Source organism: Mobula hypostoma, chromosome 12 (genome assembly GCF_963921235.1).
Source record: "Mobula hypostoma chromosome 12, sMobHyp1.1, whole genome shotgun sequence".
Classification (NCBI taxonomy): domain Eukaryota; kingdom Metazoa; phylum Chordata; class Chondrichthyes; order Myliobatiformes; family Myliobatidae; genus Mobula; species Mobula hypostoma.
In genome coordinates this window covers 55,673,614-55,691,136 of record NC_086108.1, presented here as the reverse complement: position 1 = coordinate 55,691,136, position 17,523 = coordinate 55,673,614, and the positions used below count along the sequence as shown (strand labels likewise).

The following is a 17,523-nucleotide window of genomic DNA, read 5'->3' as shown; positions in this document are numbered from 1 at the left end:
ACCCTACCAAGAGCCAAAGCACAAGGCCCTGACTCCAACCAACAGAGCTCTCTGGGTCACTGGGACACGCAAGCCTCCAAACCCTACAAGGTTGTGGTCCTCTTGGAGGAGTCCTGACAACATCCTTGTAAATTTTCTCTGTACTCTTTCAATCTTATTTACACCTTTCCTTTAGGTTGGAGACCGAAACTATACACAATACTCCAAATCAGGCCTCACCAATGCCGTATACAATTTCCACATAACATCCCATCTCCTGTACTCAGTACTTTGATTTATGAAGGCCAATGTGCCAAAAGCTCTCTTTATGACCCTATAAACCTGTGACGCCACTGTCAAAGATTTACAGATCTGTACTTCCAGATCTCTCTGTTCTCCTGCGCTCCTCCATTCCTGACCACACACTATGTAAGTCCTACCCTGGTTGGTCCGCCCAAAGTGCAACACCTGCATTTCTCTGCATTATCTGCCATGTTTTCAGTTCATTTTTTCCAGCTGGTACAGATCCCGCTGCAAGTTTTGATAGTCTTCCTCACTTTCCACTACATTCTCAATCTTGGTGTCATCAGCAAATTTATTAATCCTGTTTACAACATTATCATCCTGATCATTGATGTAGATAACAAACAATTTAGCATTTTTATCATAATTTTTCACATTTTCCACTGTACTTCTGCCACAGAAACAGCAAATTTCCCAACATACGTCAGTGATAATAGACGTGATTCTGATTCTGAAAGGACTATCCCACCCTGGGTCAGGTTGCATGGATATTAGCAGAGGCTAACTTGTTGTTTGTCATAGTAACCAGTTGGGATTTTGAGTTCATGCTGCTCATAAATAATACGTTGAAATGTTCTTATGGCACAGGATATTTGCAGTCTCTTTCATTCATTACTAGAAGACGAGAATCAGAGGTACGACTGGATATGCAGAAAATGATAGGCTGTGGGACCTTCCCATTCTAACCCAGTTCTTTACTTGGTAATCAACAGGTGCACTTTTACATAATAGTTACTGGTAAAGTGCTCATGAGCAACAGCCTTGCGTAAATTTATTCTTAATCCAGCAATAGAATATGATTCTTAACTAGCAAAAACTTGTAGTCCAAATATCAGACACAGTTTGTGTGCTTCTTGCACTGTTACCATTCCAGTTCACCACGTTAAAATGCTTGCTTCCACTTCCATTACTGCTAACTGCTAAGCAGAGATGTGCAAATGCCAGCAGATAGAAAAGTAACAGTCTGTTTGCCAGTGTTTTCAAATCATTTACCAGTTCCTCATGTGGTCTGGTCAGTATTAATGAAATATAAGTGAAACATTAATTTTATTTTGACTTATTTATTGATAAACTGCTCTCAAAGTTTCTTCTTGGAGTCACTAATTTCTTTGTGTAATAGGTTCATCAGAATAAAATAGTCCCAGGGTTGACTTTTGAATGTATTGTTTTGTTTATAGTACGGTTCGAAATCTGATCATAATGCCTGATGACAAAGGAGAAGATAAATCAATTAGCTAGAATCCCATATCCATTATATATTTTCATTGGGTATTGGTCAAACTAGAACAAATGGAATGGTAACAGTTCTGTGATCATGCATGATAAGTGAATGAATATTGCTTCATAATAATTCTCTAGCTTCACATAAAAATGAATATTCAGGCAAAATACTTGTCTTTGAAAGGGTACTTCAGTCTGAATTGGTAGTTTCAGAACAATGCATGAATATAAAAAGAATCATTCAGTAGAGGTTTTTTTTTAACTCAATGAGTTTCCTTAAACACCCTTCTGATTAAAGATTTATAAAACCAGAAACCAAAATTAAAATAACTGCAGTCTGATAGGGTGATGGTGGGGAAGCCAAAGTGTTCTGAATTTGAATGCAGCAGTCCACCACAGAAAGGAACTTAGCAGAATAGATGTGTTAACTATTTTGAAATTCTTGTTCAGGAAGTTAAAAATTGCAGCTGCACAATAAGCTCTTGTCAATTGATAGTTCATATCTCTGTAATACATGGGTGAAGCTCGTTCTGTTTAAAATCATGGTGAACTTTCATACATTACATTTGTTCAAACATTTCCACAATTCATTTGAGAATAGAATTGTAATTCCATGGGCTATGCCCTTCAATCAGCTCTTACTGTAAGTTTGTAAGCACCATTTACTCCAGAAATAATCAATAAATGTGTTTGACTATGTGCCTGGTGCAGTAGGTGGTGATGATGGATTTGAGGACCATGCTGTTAGTTGGGCATTATTGCCAGTATAAGTAAATCTCAACAGCGTGATTTTCAAAACGTAGTTGGAAACAGTTGTGCAGCGTGTTTTCTTTTTCACATTGGCTGTGTGTGTGTGTGTGTGTGTGTGTGTGTGTGTGTGTGTGTGTGTGTGTGTGTATCTTTTCATTGATTCCCTTGTATTCCTTTCTAACTACTGTGAATGCCTGCAAGAAAATAAACCTCAGGTGACATATATGTATTTTGATAATAAATTTGAATTTTGAACTTTGGTGAGAAGATTGATCCTTATTGTCATTAGAACACAAATGTCTTTTCACTTTGAAGGATTATTATTCAGGGAAGATTTCATATCAGTGGTTGCTGTTGTGAGACTAGGTGATTGCTAGTGTATACGAGTAATCTTGCCTTTATCAAGTTATGTTACACAGTCAAAAAGAACCAAGCGGTTAGAAAGCTCAATGGAAAGTTTTGATTAAAGCGGATGACATAAAATTACTGCTTTCGATAATGCTTAAATATTGTTTCCATGGTTGACCTGCAAATATGTTTCACAGTATAAATTTGTCCAGTGTTAACGTGCTAAGATGTTACAACTTACTTACATTTCACTTGCAATTGATGAATTCCTGGACATAGACTTTGGTGACAATTCATAGTCACTGTCTGAGCGATACAGAAAGGATTCCCGGCGCTGACTATGGCTTGGAAAATTTGTGTGCAATACAAGCCCTGATCCAGGACTGGCTTGAGGATCCAATGGACTCCGGCCTGGAGAGGGACCATTCTCCACATCAAAACTATTAGAAAATGCACACACAAAAATGCTTCATTGGCACATGTTTGTTTGTAACCGTCTTTAAAATTATCTATCATATTACAATGCTCAAATTTCTTTTATTTTGCTTGAACCAAAGATCAATTAACAACTTGGTAAATGGCTTGATTCTAAGCCAATAGAGTTCTAACACCAGATAAGTGAATGAGAGTGACCAAGCAACAGCTCTCTTTTCTGGTTTTCTTGTTTGTAGGATAGGTGACCCTTGCATTATGGCAGTCTGTGTTCCAGAAATTAGCCCTTAAAGAATTCAGTAATCATGACCCAAAATACAGAAATATAAAATAAGATTCCTCTCATGGAATTGATGTGTAAAAGTAAATAAAACAACAAATTCGCTTTTTAACTTATTAGGATGCAGAACAATATACTGGAGAGAGACTTTACAAAATCCAAGAGGATTAATGAAAACTTGAACAAAAACTGAAAGTAATGAGTATGCAGAAAGAATTACACATGTGAAGGAAACAGATAAAATGAAATCCATTAAACATTAGATAGTTCCTGAAGCATTGTAATACTGAGGCTAGGGAAGAAATTAAATTCTGTCCTGCTTGAAATCAAGAGTAATATACATATATATTTAGTGAAAAAGGGAAATAAGCACCAAAGCTTAGACATTCACTCAATGGATATGACATATTCAGAGTACAGAGCCATTGCATGTTTTCTACATCGCAATACACCACAAGGACAATTCAAAGTGACACTTCCCATTCTGAATCAGCTATTTGGTACATCAGAAAGTACAGTAATGATATCTTTCTCATTTCAATGTCAGTTCTGAGTGCCACCCATGCAATTGACTGTGGTTGGGCAGTTAACATTCATCCTGTTTTCCAAAGGACCATCTCATCTGTCGACTAGTAAATTAAAGGAGATCTCAGTGAGTAGGTTTCAGTCTGGTGTTGTGATCCCAATTCATGTACGTTGGAATACTCAGGCCACTTTTCCCAGCATTCCTTAGGTCATGACCCTCAACATGTTTCCTTCACCAAATCCCTTCTACCAACCAGGTTCATAACAACCAATCATTTCACTAGGACCTTTTTGCCCCCATTTGCCATCATGATCCCCAATCCAAATTCTGACTCTAATAGCCTGAAAAACGTTGACTTACAGACTAAAGCCCAGCCTCACAGCTCCCTTGACTCATGGACACCTTCCTACAATCACGCTTGTATACTCCGAACAACCGACACCCTGCAACTCCAGCAACTCACAGGATGCACCAACCTTCCGTGTATGCTGCCATTTCCTATTGCTGTTCAATCTATCACAAGAAAATAGGAGCAGTAGTAGTTTATCAGGTCCTTCAAACCTGCTCCACCATGTAATCCCATGGAGGGCTCATTCAGGAAGTTGGGAGACATGGGATCCAGGGAAACTTAGCTGTGTCCATACAGAACTAGCTAGCCCATAGAAGGCAGAGGGGAATAACAGATGGACACTGCCTTGAGGTCAGTGACCAGATTCCATAGCGATCTGTTCTGGAGACAGTGCCCTTTTTGATCTTTATAAATGACTTTGATGAGGAAATGGAGGGGTAGGTTATGAAGTTTGCAGATGATATGAAGGTTGATGGAATTCTGTATTAGGTGGTGGGTTGCCTGAGGTAAATTCTTTATACAGAGAGTGGTTGGTGCTCAGAACACCTTGCCATAGGTGATGGTAGAGACATCAGGGGTATTTAGAAAACTCTTAGATGATAGAAAAATGCAGAGCTATGTAAGAGGGAAGGGTTAAATTGATCATAGAGCAGTTTAAAAGGTTGAAGGGCCTCTACTGTACTGTAATGTTCTATGTTCCATGTTTTTCAATTATGATAATGGCCAATCTATGTCATATTCAGCTCCTGTGCTATTTCTCAAACCATCAAGTATTTCTCCACTTCCACTTTAAGTACTTCAAATAATCCAGCTTCCATCACCCACTGGAGCAGAGAATTCCAGAGATACATCACATTCTGCAAAAAGAAATTCCTTATGTACTTCAGTTTTAAATGATTATTCCCTTGTCTTGTTTACTGTCCTCCTGAGCACTTTTCCACAAGCAAAAGCATCCCAATACCTACACTACTAAGCCACTTCAGCTTCTTACATGTTTGAACAATGCCACTTCTTATGCTTTTAACTCTTTGGAAAACAGGCCCAACGATTTAGTCTCTCGTTTTTAGGACAAATCTCTTATTCATGGTGTCAGCGTAGTGAATCACCTTTGTACTGTTTCCAATGTTACCATACTGTTTATTACGCAAAGGGAATGGTTACCAGATTGTATCATTCACCCCGTTATTCCTTCTGATATTATCCAAACCCCCATCCTCAAATCCCATTCCACTATGGCCTTCTGGACTGGGCCTAGCCTTTGGATTCCACCGAATTTCCATTAAGCAGTCCATAACCAGAAGAACTGCTGACCTGTCTGATGAACGTACTAGCAGGAGCACTAAAGAAACTCCAAATCACAGGGGCCATAAATTGTAGATGATGCTGTTTGCAATTCAGGTGAAAAACACATCCCCTCATTTACTTTCGGCCAAGAGAGTTTAGAAAAGGAAACTGAAGATACACATCAAGGAAACCTCACAGTAATAATTGAACAGGGAAAGCTTCAGCTATTATGCTCCTGAACTCTGTTGAGGGGAAGTTTGCACCAAGCGGGGATTTGTTCATCTTACTTTAGTTGTTGACAAACTGCTCAGAGCAGATTGGCAATAAGTAGATGGAGCACAATTGAATTGTATTCTTTTGTGCAGTTAAAATTTCAGTTCCTGATATGCTCAAAGCCAGAACCCATTCCCTTGAATAGGTTTATGTGTCCTACAGCTAGTCCTACAATTACAGTACCAGATGGAGAAACTCGTTCTCCCTTTGCTCTCAAATGATTATTCCAAGGTATAAATGGAAGACCCTGTCGCTGTAAAAGGCGTCACCAAGAGAAATCCAGTCCAGTTTCGGTTACAAGTTGCAGCTGTTTTGACCACATTGGGTATGCTTGTACTTAGTTCAAAAATCAGCAGTGTGTCTGACTGGGCATACAGCTGAATACAAGTACTGGATCAATCTCGTCTCAGCTGAATTTAAATTTTACCGTTTATCATATTGTTTAAGCAACTTCATTTCAAGTTCCCAAAATATGTTTCAGAAAAGGATATGGGGTAGAAACACAATGACAAATGAAACTGGTGTTGCAAAATGGATTGTACCAGTTCTTTCAGAAACTACTCTGAAGAAAATTTCACGAGACAGACTTCCAGGGAAGATTGCCAAGGGGAAAAAAATATCATATGGTTGTGCAGTTAGAATACCACAGCATGCAGAGAAACCCAGAGCTCAGAGTTCCCAGGCAAAAAAAATAAAATCTCTCAGGTTACCAAGTCAACTATAGTCAATGTCTATAGTCAACTTCTGAAGATTGAAAAATTACAAAATATTTTCATAACGGTGCAAGAGAAAAAATACCCCCTGATCATTTGAACTACTGGAGGTTAAAAAGGTAATTAAGCATGGATGAATTTCAGCACAAGTGCAAGTACCTATGGCATCATGCTTTAATCTCCCAATCAAAACTATTTACTATTCCAGGAATGCAAGGGTCTTCAGATTCTTTCCTTATTTCTCTAACCTTTGAGCACTGTACCTAGGCCCAGCAGCAGGAAAAAAAGTCCAGTATCATCAAGATTGAGGCTTTCCAATCAGCGTCCTAGGCTATTTCCTTTCATTTCTGACCTCACATGATAAAAAACATCATCTATAGCTGATGTCATCCGAGACTATTTGCACATTCTACTAGTGACTGCACTGGTTTCTCCTGTGTGCTTTAGCTTCCTCCCACATGTGAAAAGATTTGCTGGGTAAAAAGTTATTTAAATATTGTAAATTGCAAACAAGAGAAAATCTGCAGATGCTGGAAATCCAATCAACACAAACAAAATGCTGGAGGAACTCAGTAGGCCAGGCAGTATCTATGGAAAAGAGTAAACAGTCAATATTTCAGGCTAAAACCCTCATCAGGACTGCAGAAAAAAAGATGAGAAGTGTAAGTAAGAAGACAGGGAGAGGGAAGGAAGAAGTACAAGGCAGTAGGTGATAAATGAAACTGGGCAAGGAGGAGGAGTGAAATAAAGAGCTGAGAAGTTGATTGGTGAAAGCTATAAAGGGCTGGAGAAGGGGGGATCTGATTGGAGAGGACAGAATGCCATGGAAGAAAGGGAAGGGGGAGGAGCACTGGAGGGAGGTGTTGAGCGGGAAAGGAGATACAGTGAGAGAGGAAAATGGGAATGGTGAATAGTGAAGGGGTGGGGGAAATTACTGGAAGTTTGAGTGATTAATGTTCATGCCATCAGGTTGGAGGCCACCCTGACAGAATATAATGTGTTGTTCCTCCAACCTGAGTGCGGCCGTAGAGGAGGGCATGGACTGACATGTCAGACTGGGAAAAGGAAGTGGAATTAAAATGAGAGGCCTGCAGGAGATCCCGCTATTCCTGGTAGATGCTCGGTGAAGCAGTCTCCTAATCAGTGTCTGGTCTTACCAATATACAGGACGCCATACTGGGAGCACTGGATACAGTAGATATAACCCCAATAGACTCACAGGTGAAGTGTCTCCTCACCTGGAAGAACTGTTTGGGGCCCTGAATGGTGGTGAGGGAGGAGGTGTAGGGTAGATGTAGCACTTGTTATGCTTGCAAGGGGAAGTGCCAGGAGGGAGATTGGTTTGGAGAGATGAATGGACAGCGGAGCCATGTGGGAGCAATCCCTGTAGAGAGCAGAAATTGGGGGGTGGGTGCAGGGAAAGATGTGCTTGGTGGTGGGCTCCTGCTGGAGATGGAGAAAGTTACAGAGAATTATGTGCTGGATGTGGAGGGTGGTTGGGTGGTAGGTGAGAACAAGAGCAATCCTATCTCTGCTAGGGTGGAGGGAGATTGGGGTGAGGGCAGATGTGTGCGAAATGGAAGAGATGAGGGTGAGGGCAGCGTTGATGATAGAAGGAGGGAAGTCCCTTTCTTTGAAGAATGAGGTCATCTCCTTAGTTCTGGAATGAAAAGCCTCATCCTGAGAGCAGATATGGTGGAGACAGAAGAATTCAGAGAGAGAGAGATGTCATTTTTACAGGATACAGGGTGGGAAGAGGTATAGTTCAGGTAGCTGAGAGAATCAGTGGGTTTATAAAAGATATCAGTAGATAAGCTGTCTCCGGAGATAGAGACAGAGATCGAGAAGGGGGAAGGAGATGTCAGAAGTGGACTAGGTAAATTTGAGGGCAGGGTTGAAGTTGGAGTCAAAGTTGATTAAGTCAATGAGGTCAGCATGGATGCAGGAAGCAGCCCCAATGCAGTCGTCAATGTAGTTGGGGAGTGATATTAGTGTAGGCTTGGAACCTAGACTGTACCAGCAAAAAGGCAGGCATAGCTGGGACCCATGTGAGTGCCCATGGCTACACCTTTTGTTTGAAGCAAGTGGAAGGAGCCAAAGAAAAAACTATTGAGAGTGAAAAATATGCCCCTAGTGCAGTCGGGTAGCAGGTGAATTATGTCGAGCAAGTACACAGGGATGGAAGGGGAAAAAATGGGATGAGTGTAAGTGAATGCATGGTGCTCTGTTTGGTTGTGATGGCTGAAAGTCCTGTTTTGTGCTGTATGCCTCAATCACTTCTTTGTGCTGCGTCATGCTGTGATTCTGCACCTAATACCTGTCATGCAGATGTTACAACTTTATTTTATGAGTTTAGGCAAACATAAGGATCTGACTTTACATTTCAATTAAGGTTTATGTCATCTAGTGACCAGGAAAACTGGTCAATTTATCCACCTACAAAACAAAGGTTATTAAGGGCAAACATAGTATTCTTGTCACTATTCCAACTAATGTAATTAAGGTTAGAGCATAGAAGTTACAATCTGCAGTCTCAACTCACAATTTTAAGAAAATATAAACCAACTTCAATTCTACCCTTTTATTTTGACATGCTGTGCATCATTTTTGCAACAATAATATTAAGTTTCTGAATAAAATGTGAACAATATTTTCATAGAAAGAGAAACCCCTTCGTGCCAAGACAAATTGAAAGGCATGGGGCGTCAGTAATTCTCCTATGATGCTAAATGAAATCACAGAAAATTTATGTGAGCAAACAATTCACACTATTTCTCCTCCTTTTTCCTAGCAAGAATAACCAAGGGCATTGCAAAATCCATGGGCATAAATTCTACCCCATAGTGTTGATTATTTAGCATCTAATAGCATGGTTGCTATTTGAAGTGCAATTGCTTCAAATACACAACTGGATTTATAATGCTGAAACCGGGTTTACATACTGCACACCGAGACAGTAGTAATGCGTGGCCAAAGTGATAAATATTTTTCATAATATATCAAGGCTACCTCCAAAGTCAATTCATTTCCAAACACAGAAAAGTTGCAAATGGAAAAAGTTCAGGAAGCCACTTTGGTTAGCATGGATGATTTGGGCCAAAGTGCCTTTTTCTATGCTGTATAATTTCACTGCTCAGATGAAGCCTGGAAAATGATGTAAGGTGAATAATTCATATGAGGAAAAGAACTGACAATCATTTTATAGTTAACTTCAAATTAGGTATATAAATGAACGATAAAAATGTAAAGTTCGAATTGCCAAGAAAATGACTGAGAAGTTTTGCCCAAATAAACAGGCGGATAATTTTCAGAGCAATAAGCCTCTGCAGAACTGAAGAACAAGGCAGTTTGAGAGAAGGGTCATACATATAAAAGATTATCTTCTAGAAGATTTTCAGATTTCCAGCATTTGCTTTGCGACTGCATAAGTTTCTTAGCTCAACATTAAACTTGTAGCCTACTGCTTGATCTCCTCTCTCTCCAAAGATAGAAGTGTTAAAGTGAATGAGAGCTAAGTCCATATCTTCAATATGATTTAGACCTATCATGGAATACTACTTAAAATTTATTAACTAAAACTAGGCTTTGTCAACAGTAATTTCTGGCTTACCTTTGGATGGTAGAAGATCATAATCTTTGGTATATCTCTGCGGCAATAAGCAAAAGATTATAGTCACCAGCTTCTTTGAAGATTACCGTCTCTAGCACCAATCTGATTTTTCCCAATCCACTGTACCTACATGTTGAATCCCCCACTCAAAAGGTTAAACTTGTAATGTATCTCCACATCTAACTCTATCTCTAGTCCCACTACTGGATCTGGTTCAATGGTCATCTCACTAAAGGTTAAACTTACACTGAATCCCTGAATTTAACTCAGTCTTTAGTCCCACTACTGGATCTGGTCCAATTGTCATCATGCAAAAGGTTATACTTGCACTGAATCCCTAATTCAAACCATACTGATTCTTGTAAGTATTTATGTACCTTCTGAACTGATTTCTGGCTGCTTAAAAGACAAACTTGACATTATAGTTTCTTGAAAAATTAAATTCATCATTCAACTTTCTAAATGTCACCATATTAAAAGACCATGAGACAAAGGAGCAGAAGTCGGCCATTCGGCCCATTGAGTCTGCTCTGCCATTTTATCATGAGCTGATCCATTCTCCCATTTAGTCCCACTCCCCTGCCTTCTCACCATAACCTTTGATGCCCTGGCTACTCAGATACCTATCAATCTCTGCCTTAAATACACCCAATGACTTGGCCTCCACTGCTGCCCGTGGCAACAAATTCCATAGATTCACCACCCTCTGACTAAAAAAATTTCTTCGCATTTCTGTTCTGAATGGGTGTCCTTCAATCCTTAAGTCATGCCCTCTCATACTAGGCTCCCCCATCATGGGAAACAACTTTGCCACATCCACTCTGTCCATACCTTTCAACATTCGAAATGTTTCTATGAGGTCTCCCTTCATTCTTCTAAACTCCAAGGAATACAGTCCAAGAGCGGACAAACGTTCCTCATATGTTAACCCTCTCATTCCCCGAATCATTCTAGTGAATCTTCTCTGTACCCTCTCCAACGTCAGCACATCCTTTCTTAAATAAGGAGACCAAAACTGCCCACAGTACTCCAAGTGAGGTCTCACCAGTGCATTATAGAGCCTCAACATCACATCTCTGCTCCTATACTCTATTCCTCTAGAAATGAATGCCAACATTGCACTCACCTTCTTCACTGCCGACTCAACCTGGAGGTTAACCTTAAGGGTATCCTGCATAAGGACTCCCAAGTCCCGTTGCACCTCAGAACTTTGAATTCTTTCCCCACTTAAATAATAGTCTGCCCGTTTATTACTTCTGCCAAAGTGCATAACCATACACTTTCCAACATTGTACTTCATTTGCCACTTCTTTGCCCATTCTTCCAATCTATCCAAGTCTCCCTGCAGACTCTCCATTTCCTCAGCACTACCGGCCCCTCCACCTATCTTCGAATCATCAGCAAACTTAGCCACAAAGCCATCTATTCCATAATCCAAATCGTTGATGTACAATGTAAAAAAAAGCGGCCCCAACACAGACCCCTGTGGAACACCACTGGTAACCGGCAGCCAACCAGAATAGGATCCCTTTATTCCCACTCTCTGTTTCCTGCCAATCAGCCAACGCTCTATCCATGTATGTAACTTTCCCGTAATTCCATGGGCCCTTATCTTGATAAGTAGCCTCATGTGTGGCATGTGCTTGATTCATACAATATGTTTACTACGTCAGAGTAAAAAGAACAGCCAATATTTCATACAGCTTTTCTCAATAATTAACTTATATTACATATGCAATAACCACATTCACAGGAATAACTGTCAATCATAAAACCCTTCAGCCATGTTTATACAGTTCAGGCATTACACACTGGGGAGTTGAAAACCACGAAGTTGCTTTCATCCATGTTAAATTAACAATACACTCTTTCTGTTACTGTAACACTTGTATCTTTCTTTTTACCATCTCTGTCTAATTACATATGACATGATCTGCTTGGATAGCACATAAAACAAAAGCCGTCCACTGTATCTCAGTACATGCAGCAATAACAACAAATTAACCAAACTACTGATTTTGGAAAGTAGAACCCTTTCAGCACTCTACATCTGGCACTGATCAGTCAGATGCAGAATAAATCTTAGAAGATGATCTCACATATTTCAAAGAGACATATTTTCTATTGCTCTTAATAGTTTACCAACTTTAATGGAAATTACAAGAATTCACTATATAGATGCAATTTTCTTGGGACATGTTGTAACAATTTATAGCCAATGGTGTACAGACAGGAAAAACAATGCAATATTTTTGCATGGCAAAATCCCCGAAAATGTGCTTTTTCTCTGTATTTAGTAATGGAGGCTGAAGTGCACATGTTGGCCAGGGCAAGAGGAGGCTCGCTTGCTCCGCGTTGTAGTGAATTATTTGTTAGGACTTACCACCTCATTTCCAAGTTACTGCTTCTATGATGAGCATGATATTTAAGTATACGTTAGGCCTTACACCTATCTTGGGATTTGCACAGGGTATCTACCCAGAACCAAATTAAAGCAGTCCTATACTTTTGTGTTTGATATAAGATAGTAGATAGAGGATAATTTATTCTAACAATGAGAATGCACTTTTTTTTTTACAGATTTAAAGATAGTAATGCAGCACCTGCTTCAGAATGTAATTCTATAATCAAAATTGGCAACAGATTACAATAGTGAGGGAATGCTGTTTTGTTGGAAGTGTTGCAGTTTGTATGATACGCCACACTGATGATCTACACATTTCAGTTGTTTAGTAAATAGGCTTCACCGATGTTTGTACTTCACCGGAACTGGGATGAGTGAGGGACCCATTCATTCAATAAATCAGTGAATATAATCTTACAACATCTCAAGTATTGGTGAAAATTGCAGGGCCTCTGGACCTCAAGCAATTAAACACAACAACAAACTGTGTCTTAAAAAATCCAAGGCAATATATACTATCGGCTCAATGGTTGCACCTGCTTGACTTTTTGTTTTGATCCTTACTGATCCAAAACCCTGCTAATCTACAGGAAAGAGTCAGGTAAGAAACCTTCTTATATTGCTCAAACAGAAATTTCTGGTACCAGTTGAAAAGAAACAACCACTGAATGATTGTCTTTCTGTTTCTGCATTTGATATGCTTGACTGTGATCTCTGAACTGTTATGGACCTACATTCCTTACATGTATTTATGTGTTCATGATTACAATGATCAGAAGGATATGTTTTCCAACAGCATGTACTTATTTTTATGTCATCTGATACACAAGGAATTTTCAGATTTATGGTTATCAGTGACTTACAACAACTGTACCAAAGAAACAGTTCTTTATTAGACGATATTCCCAGACTTTTACCAATTTTTAGGGATCAAAGTTCATGATTCTCTTTATTTTACCATGAAAATACTAAACCAGTAACATTATATTTTCTTTCATCGAGGCACTTTATTTTCATTTCTTTAAAAACTCAGAATATATGCCAACACGAACAAAGTCCAAAGTGAAAGGACCTTAGATTTCTGCAGCATTTGGACTTAGTCGAAGTGTTTGGCATAATATCAAAGTTTGCAGCCTTGAAAACTGGTTCTTTAGTTTTGCAGTTATATTTTACCATGCTTGAATGTGACACAAATGAAATCTAGAAACACTGTAAAGGTGGTCTTTGGTTGAAAATAGGAGGAAGAGTTTAATTAAACAAGTAATTCCAGAAAGATTTTTGCAAAGTGATTGTGAGATTACGTTTCATCGGCACATAAGAATGGTAGAGGTCTGACCGTGGTACTTTTAATCATTATCTTTCTCAACCTTACTGATGATTAGACACAATGTAATAATTATCCTTCTCTGCTGGCCCACTCATATTTATTTTCACTCTTGTCCATCAGTTATAAGCACATCATCTTCAAAGTTTCTTAAAGAAGGAAAGGGAAGTAGAGTTTTTTTTTGCCCATAGGGCAAGGCAGCTGATGGTAATGCTATGATGTGAAGTTGGATATTGCATATAAATGTACCTGATCCAAATCCCACTAACTTACAGTGAGGAAACCATTAAGAAGTAATGTTATATGGTAATGCCTAGGTCCAGTTTCCTGAACATCAATAACTTCTGCTGAGATCATGACCAAAATTGGGGGTTAATTAGGCCTGACATAATAATTTGAAAGTGCAGAGACAAGCAAGAAATCAATGGAACAAGGAAAGATATGGAAAGTAACACACAAAAAAATGCTGGAGGAACTCAGCAGGTCAGGCAGCATCAATGAAGAGTAATAAAAAGTCAATGTTTTGGTTCAAGAACTTTCATCAGGCACCGGATTGAAAGTGGGGTCTTTATTCCTCTCCATAGATGCTACTTGACCTGATGAGTACCTCCGGCATTTTGTGTGTTTTACTCCGGATTTACAGCATCTGCAGAATCTCTTGTCTTTTTGAGAGATATGCACAGGCAGATTATTGAGGCAGAAAACCAAGATAAATATAAGGTTTGTATGAATAGATATCAAAACTAGCATTTCAGAGGATTTACTATGAATACAATTTCTGGTGGTTTTAAGGAAAGTCAAAATGTAATTTATATTTCAACAAATTTTAAAATTCAAAATTGAAATTTATTCCTCCTGTAAAGGATGACATTGAACCCAAGAGTTCAGAATTGCAGATCAGTCTAAGAAACACCAGCAAATTGCTATCAGTGAGTTTACACATTGAAGCCCTAAGCATGCCCCACTTAACAAAAGTAAACATGGTAGTTATACATGAAGAAGCTGTCATAACATTATAAAATCTGGCCCATTTTTTCTACAATTTCTTGCCATTAAAAGTGAGTTTATTGTGTATATATATTAGTAAGCCCATCCACCTCATGATCTTCCTTTTATTTATATAGCTAGAGATTTTTTTGCTTCTTCAATATTCTTTGATATTTTATTTTGTAATTTACCTTTGCATTTTAATGTATTTATGCACATTTCATTCCACATTTGTACTTTAGCCTCTAGCTTTATTCTTATAAAATTCTTTATTCTTTATAATTGTTGAATGTCAATTTTGTTACAAGTCACACTAACACAACACAGCAAAGTTCTAATACATGTCGATGCATTTGGTGAATAAAGTTAATCCTTGATCCTTCATACTTCAATGAACAGTATACAAATTAATGTTGATCTTGCAGCACAGTTATAAAGTAGCAGGTGAGTCATAGTTGAAAGGGGATCCCAGCTGGGACTTTAACATCCATATCAAAAGGACAGGCAGGTGGGAAGCGGGGATGGGGTGGGTTTGTTGGTAAAAAATGAAATCAAATCCTTAGAAAGAAGTGACATAGGATCAGAAGATGTAGAGCCATCGTGCATAGAAACTGCAGGGTTAAAAAGACACTGTAGGTAATTATATACAGGCCCCCGAACAACAGCCGGGATGTGGGGCAGAAATTATAGTGGGACAGAGAAAAGGCATGTAAAAAGGGCGATGTTACAATGGTCATGGTCATAGGAGTTTCAATATGGAAGTAGATTGGGAAAATCAGGTTAGTGCTGGATCCCAGAATTAAGAGAATGCCTACAATTAGGGATAATCAGCATAGCTCTGCAAGGTGCAGGCCATGCCTTGTGATCCTAATTGAATTCTTTGAGAATGTGACAAAGCACAATGATGAAGGTAGAGCAGTAGCTGTGGTGTATATGGATTTTAGTAAAGTGTTTGACAAGGTTCCCTACGGGAAACTCATTCATAAAATCAGGAGGCATGGGATCTAGGGAAACTTGGCTCTGTCAATACAGAATTGACTTGCACATGGAAGGCAGAGAGTGGTAAGAAATGGACAGTATCAACCTGCAGGTCAGTGACCAGTGGTGTTCTGCACAGATCTGTCTGGGATCTCTGCCCCGTGATTTTTATAAACGACTTGCACGAAGAAATGGAAGGATAGGTTAGTAAGTTGGCAGATGACACAAAGGTTAGTGGAGTTGTGGATAGTGTGGAGGGTTGTTAAAGGTTGCAATGGGACACTGACAGGATGCAGAGATAGGCTGAGAAGTGGCTGATTTAGTTCAACTCAGAAAAGTGTGGTGATTAATTTTGAATGGTTGCACCTTAAGGCAGAATACACGTTTCATGGCAGGATTCTTGAAAGTGTGGAGGAAAAGAGGAATCTTGGGGACAATATCCATAGATCCTTCAATGCTACCATGTAAGTTGATAGCACGGCTAAGAATGTGTATGGTGTGTTGGCTTTCATTGGTCTGAGAATTGAGTTCAAGAGCCACAAAATAATGCTGCAGCTACTGCAACATTAGACCTCGCTTGGAATTTCTTGGAATATTTAAGAAATTCTTAGGTAGGCACACGGATGATAAAAAAAAAATGGAGGGCTATGTAAGAGAAGAGTTAGATAGAACTTAGAGTAAGCTAAAAGGTCGGCACAACATTGTGGGCTGAAGGACTTGTCCTGCTCGCTGATGTTCTAATGAGATAGCTTTTGGAGCAGTTCATGTTGTACAGAGCACTCAGGTCCCAATGTAGATCGATGGGGGTAGGCAGTTTAAATGGTTCGGCACAGACTAGATGGATTGAAGGGCCTGTTTCTGTGCTGTACTTTTCTATGACAATGTTTGAGTGAACTAGGGAAGAGGCAATTCTGGATTGGGTGTTGTGTAATGAACCATATTTGATTAGGGAGCTCAAGGTAAAAGAACCCTCAGTAGGCAGCGATCATAATACGATAGAATATACCCTGCTGCTTTAGAAGGAGAAGCTAAAATCAGATGAATCAGTATTACAGTGGAGTAAAGAAAACTACAGGGGCATGAGAGAGAACTGGATTGGAAAAGGACACTAGCAGAGATGACAGGAGAGCAGCAAGGCAGGAGTTTCTGGGAGTAATTCAGAAGATTGAAGATCAGTTCATCCCAAAGAAGATGAAGCACTTTAAAGGGAGGATGCAGCAACCGTGACTGACAAGTCAGAGACAGCACAAAAGCAAAAGAGAGGGTATAAGATATAGAAAAAATTAGAGTGAATTTAGAGGAGTTGGAAGCTTTTAAAAACCAACTAATCGACAACTAAAAACGCAATTAAGACAGAAAACATGAATTATGAAGGTATGCTAGCCAATACTAATATAAAAGAGGATACCAAAAGGTTTTATTTTCAGATATATAATGAGTAAAGGAGAGGGAAGAGCGAACAACAGACCACTTGGGAAAAAGAAAACACTGGAGAGGTAGTAATGGTAGAAGAACTAAAGGCATAGACAATTTCCCAAAGGGGGAGCAAATTCAGAAATCCGATGTACAAGGGAACTTGGGAGTCTTAGTGGAAAATTCTCTAAATGTTAACTTGCAGTTTGAGTTGGTAGAAAGGAAGGACGTGCAATGTTAGCATTCATTTCAAAGAGACTAGAATATAAAACCAAGATGTGATGCTGAGACTTTAAAAGGCAATGATCCGATCACATTTGGAGTATTCTGAGCAGTTCTGCACCACTCA

The 17,523-nt window shown here is 39.2% G+C and overlaps 1 protein-coding gene across 7 annotated transcripts in view; it reads right to left on the bottom strand.

The window, feature by feature from the left end:
- Nucleotides 1-17,523, bottom strand: part of pde4ba (phosphodiesterase 4B, cAMP-specific a) — a 620,756-nt gene that overhangs the window by 174,722 nt on the left and 428,511 nt on the right. For 6 of the 7 annotated variants that reach the window (XM_063064159.1, XM_063064161.1, XM_063064163.1 and 3 more), the window contains one exon: nucleotides 2,847-3,041. In XM_063064159.1, the coding sequence (XP_062920229.1) occupies nucleotides 2,847-3,041 (195 nt within the window). Of the gene's footprint in view, nucleotides 1-2,842; nucleotides 3,042-17,523 lie in introns of those variants that run through there. The other variant, XM_063064166.1, reaches the window with a different exon arrangement.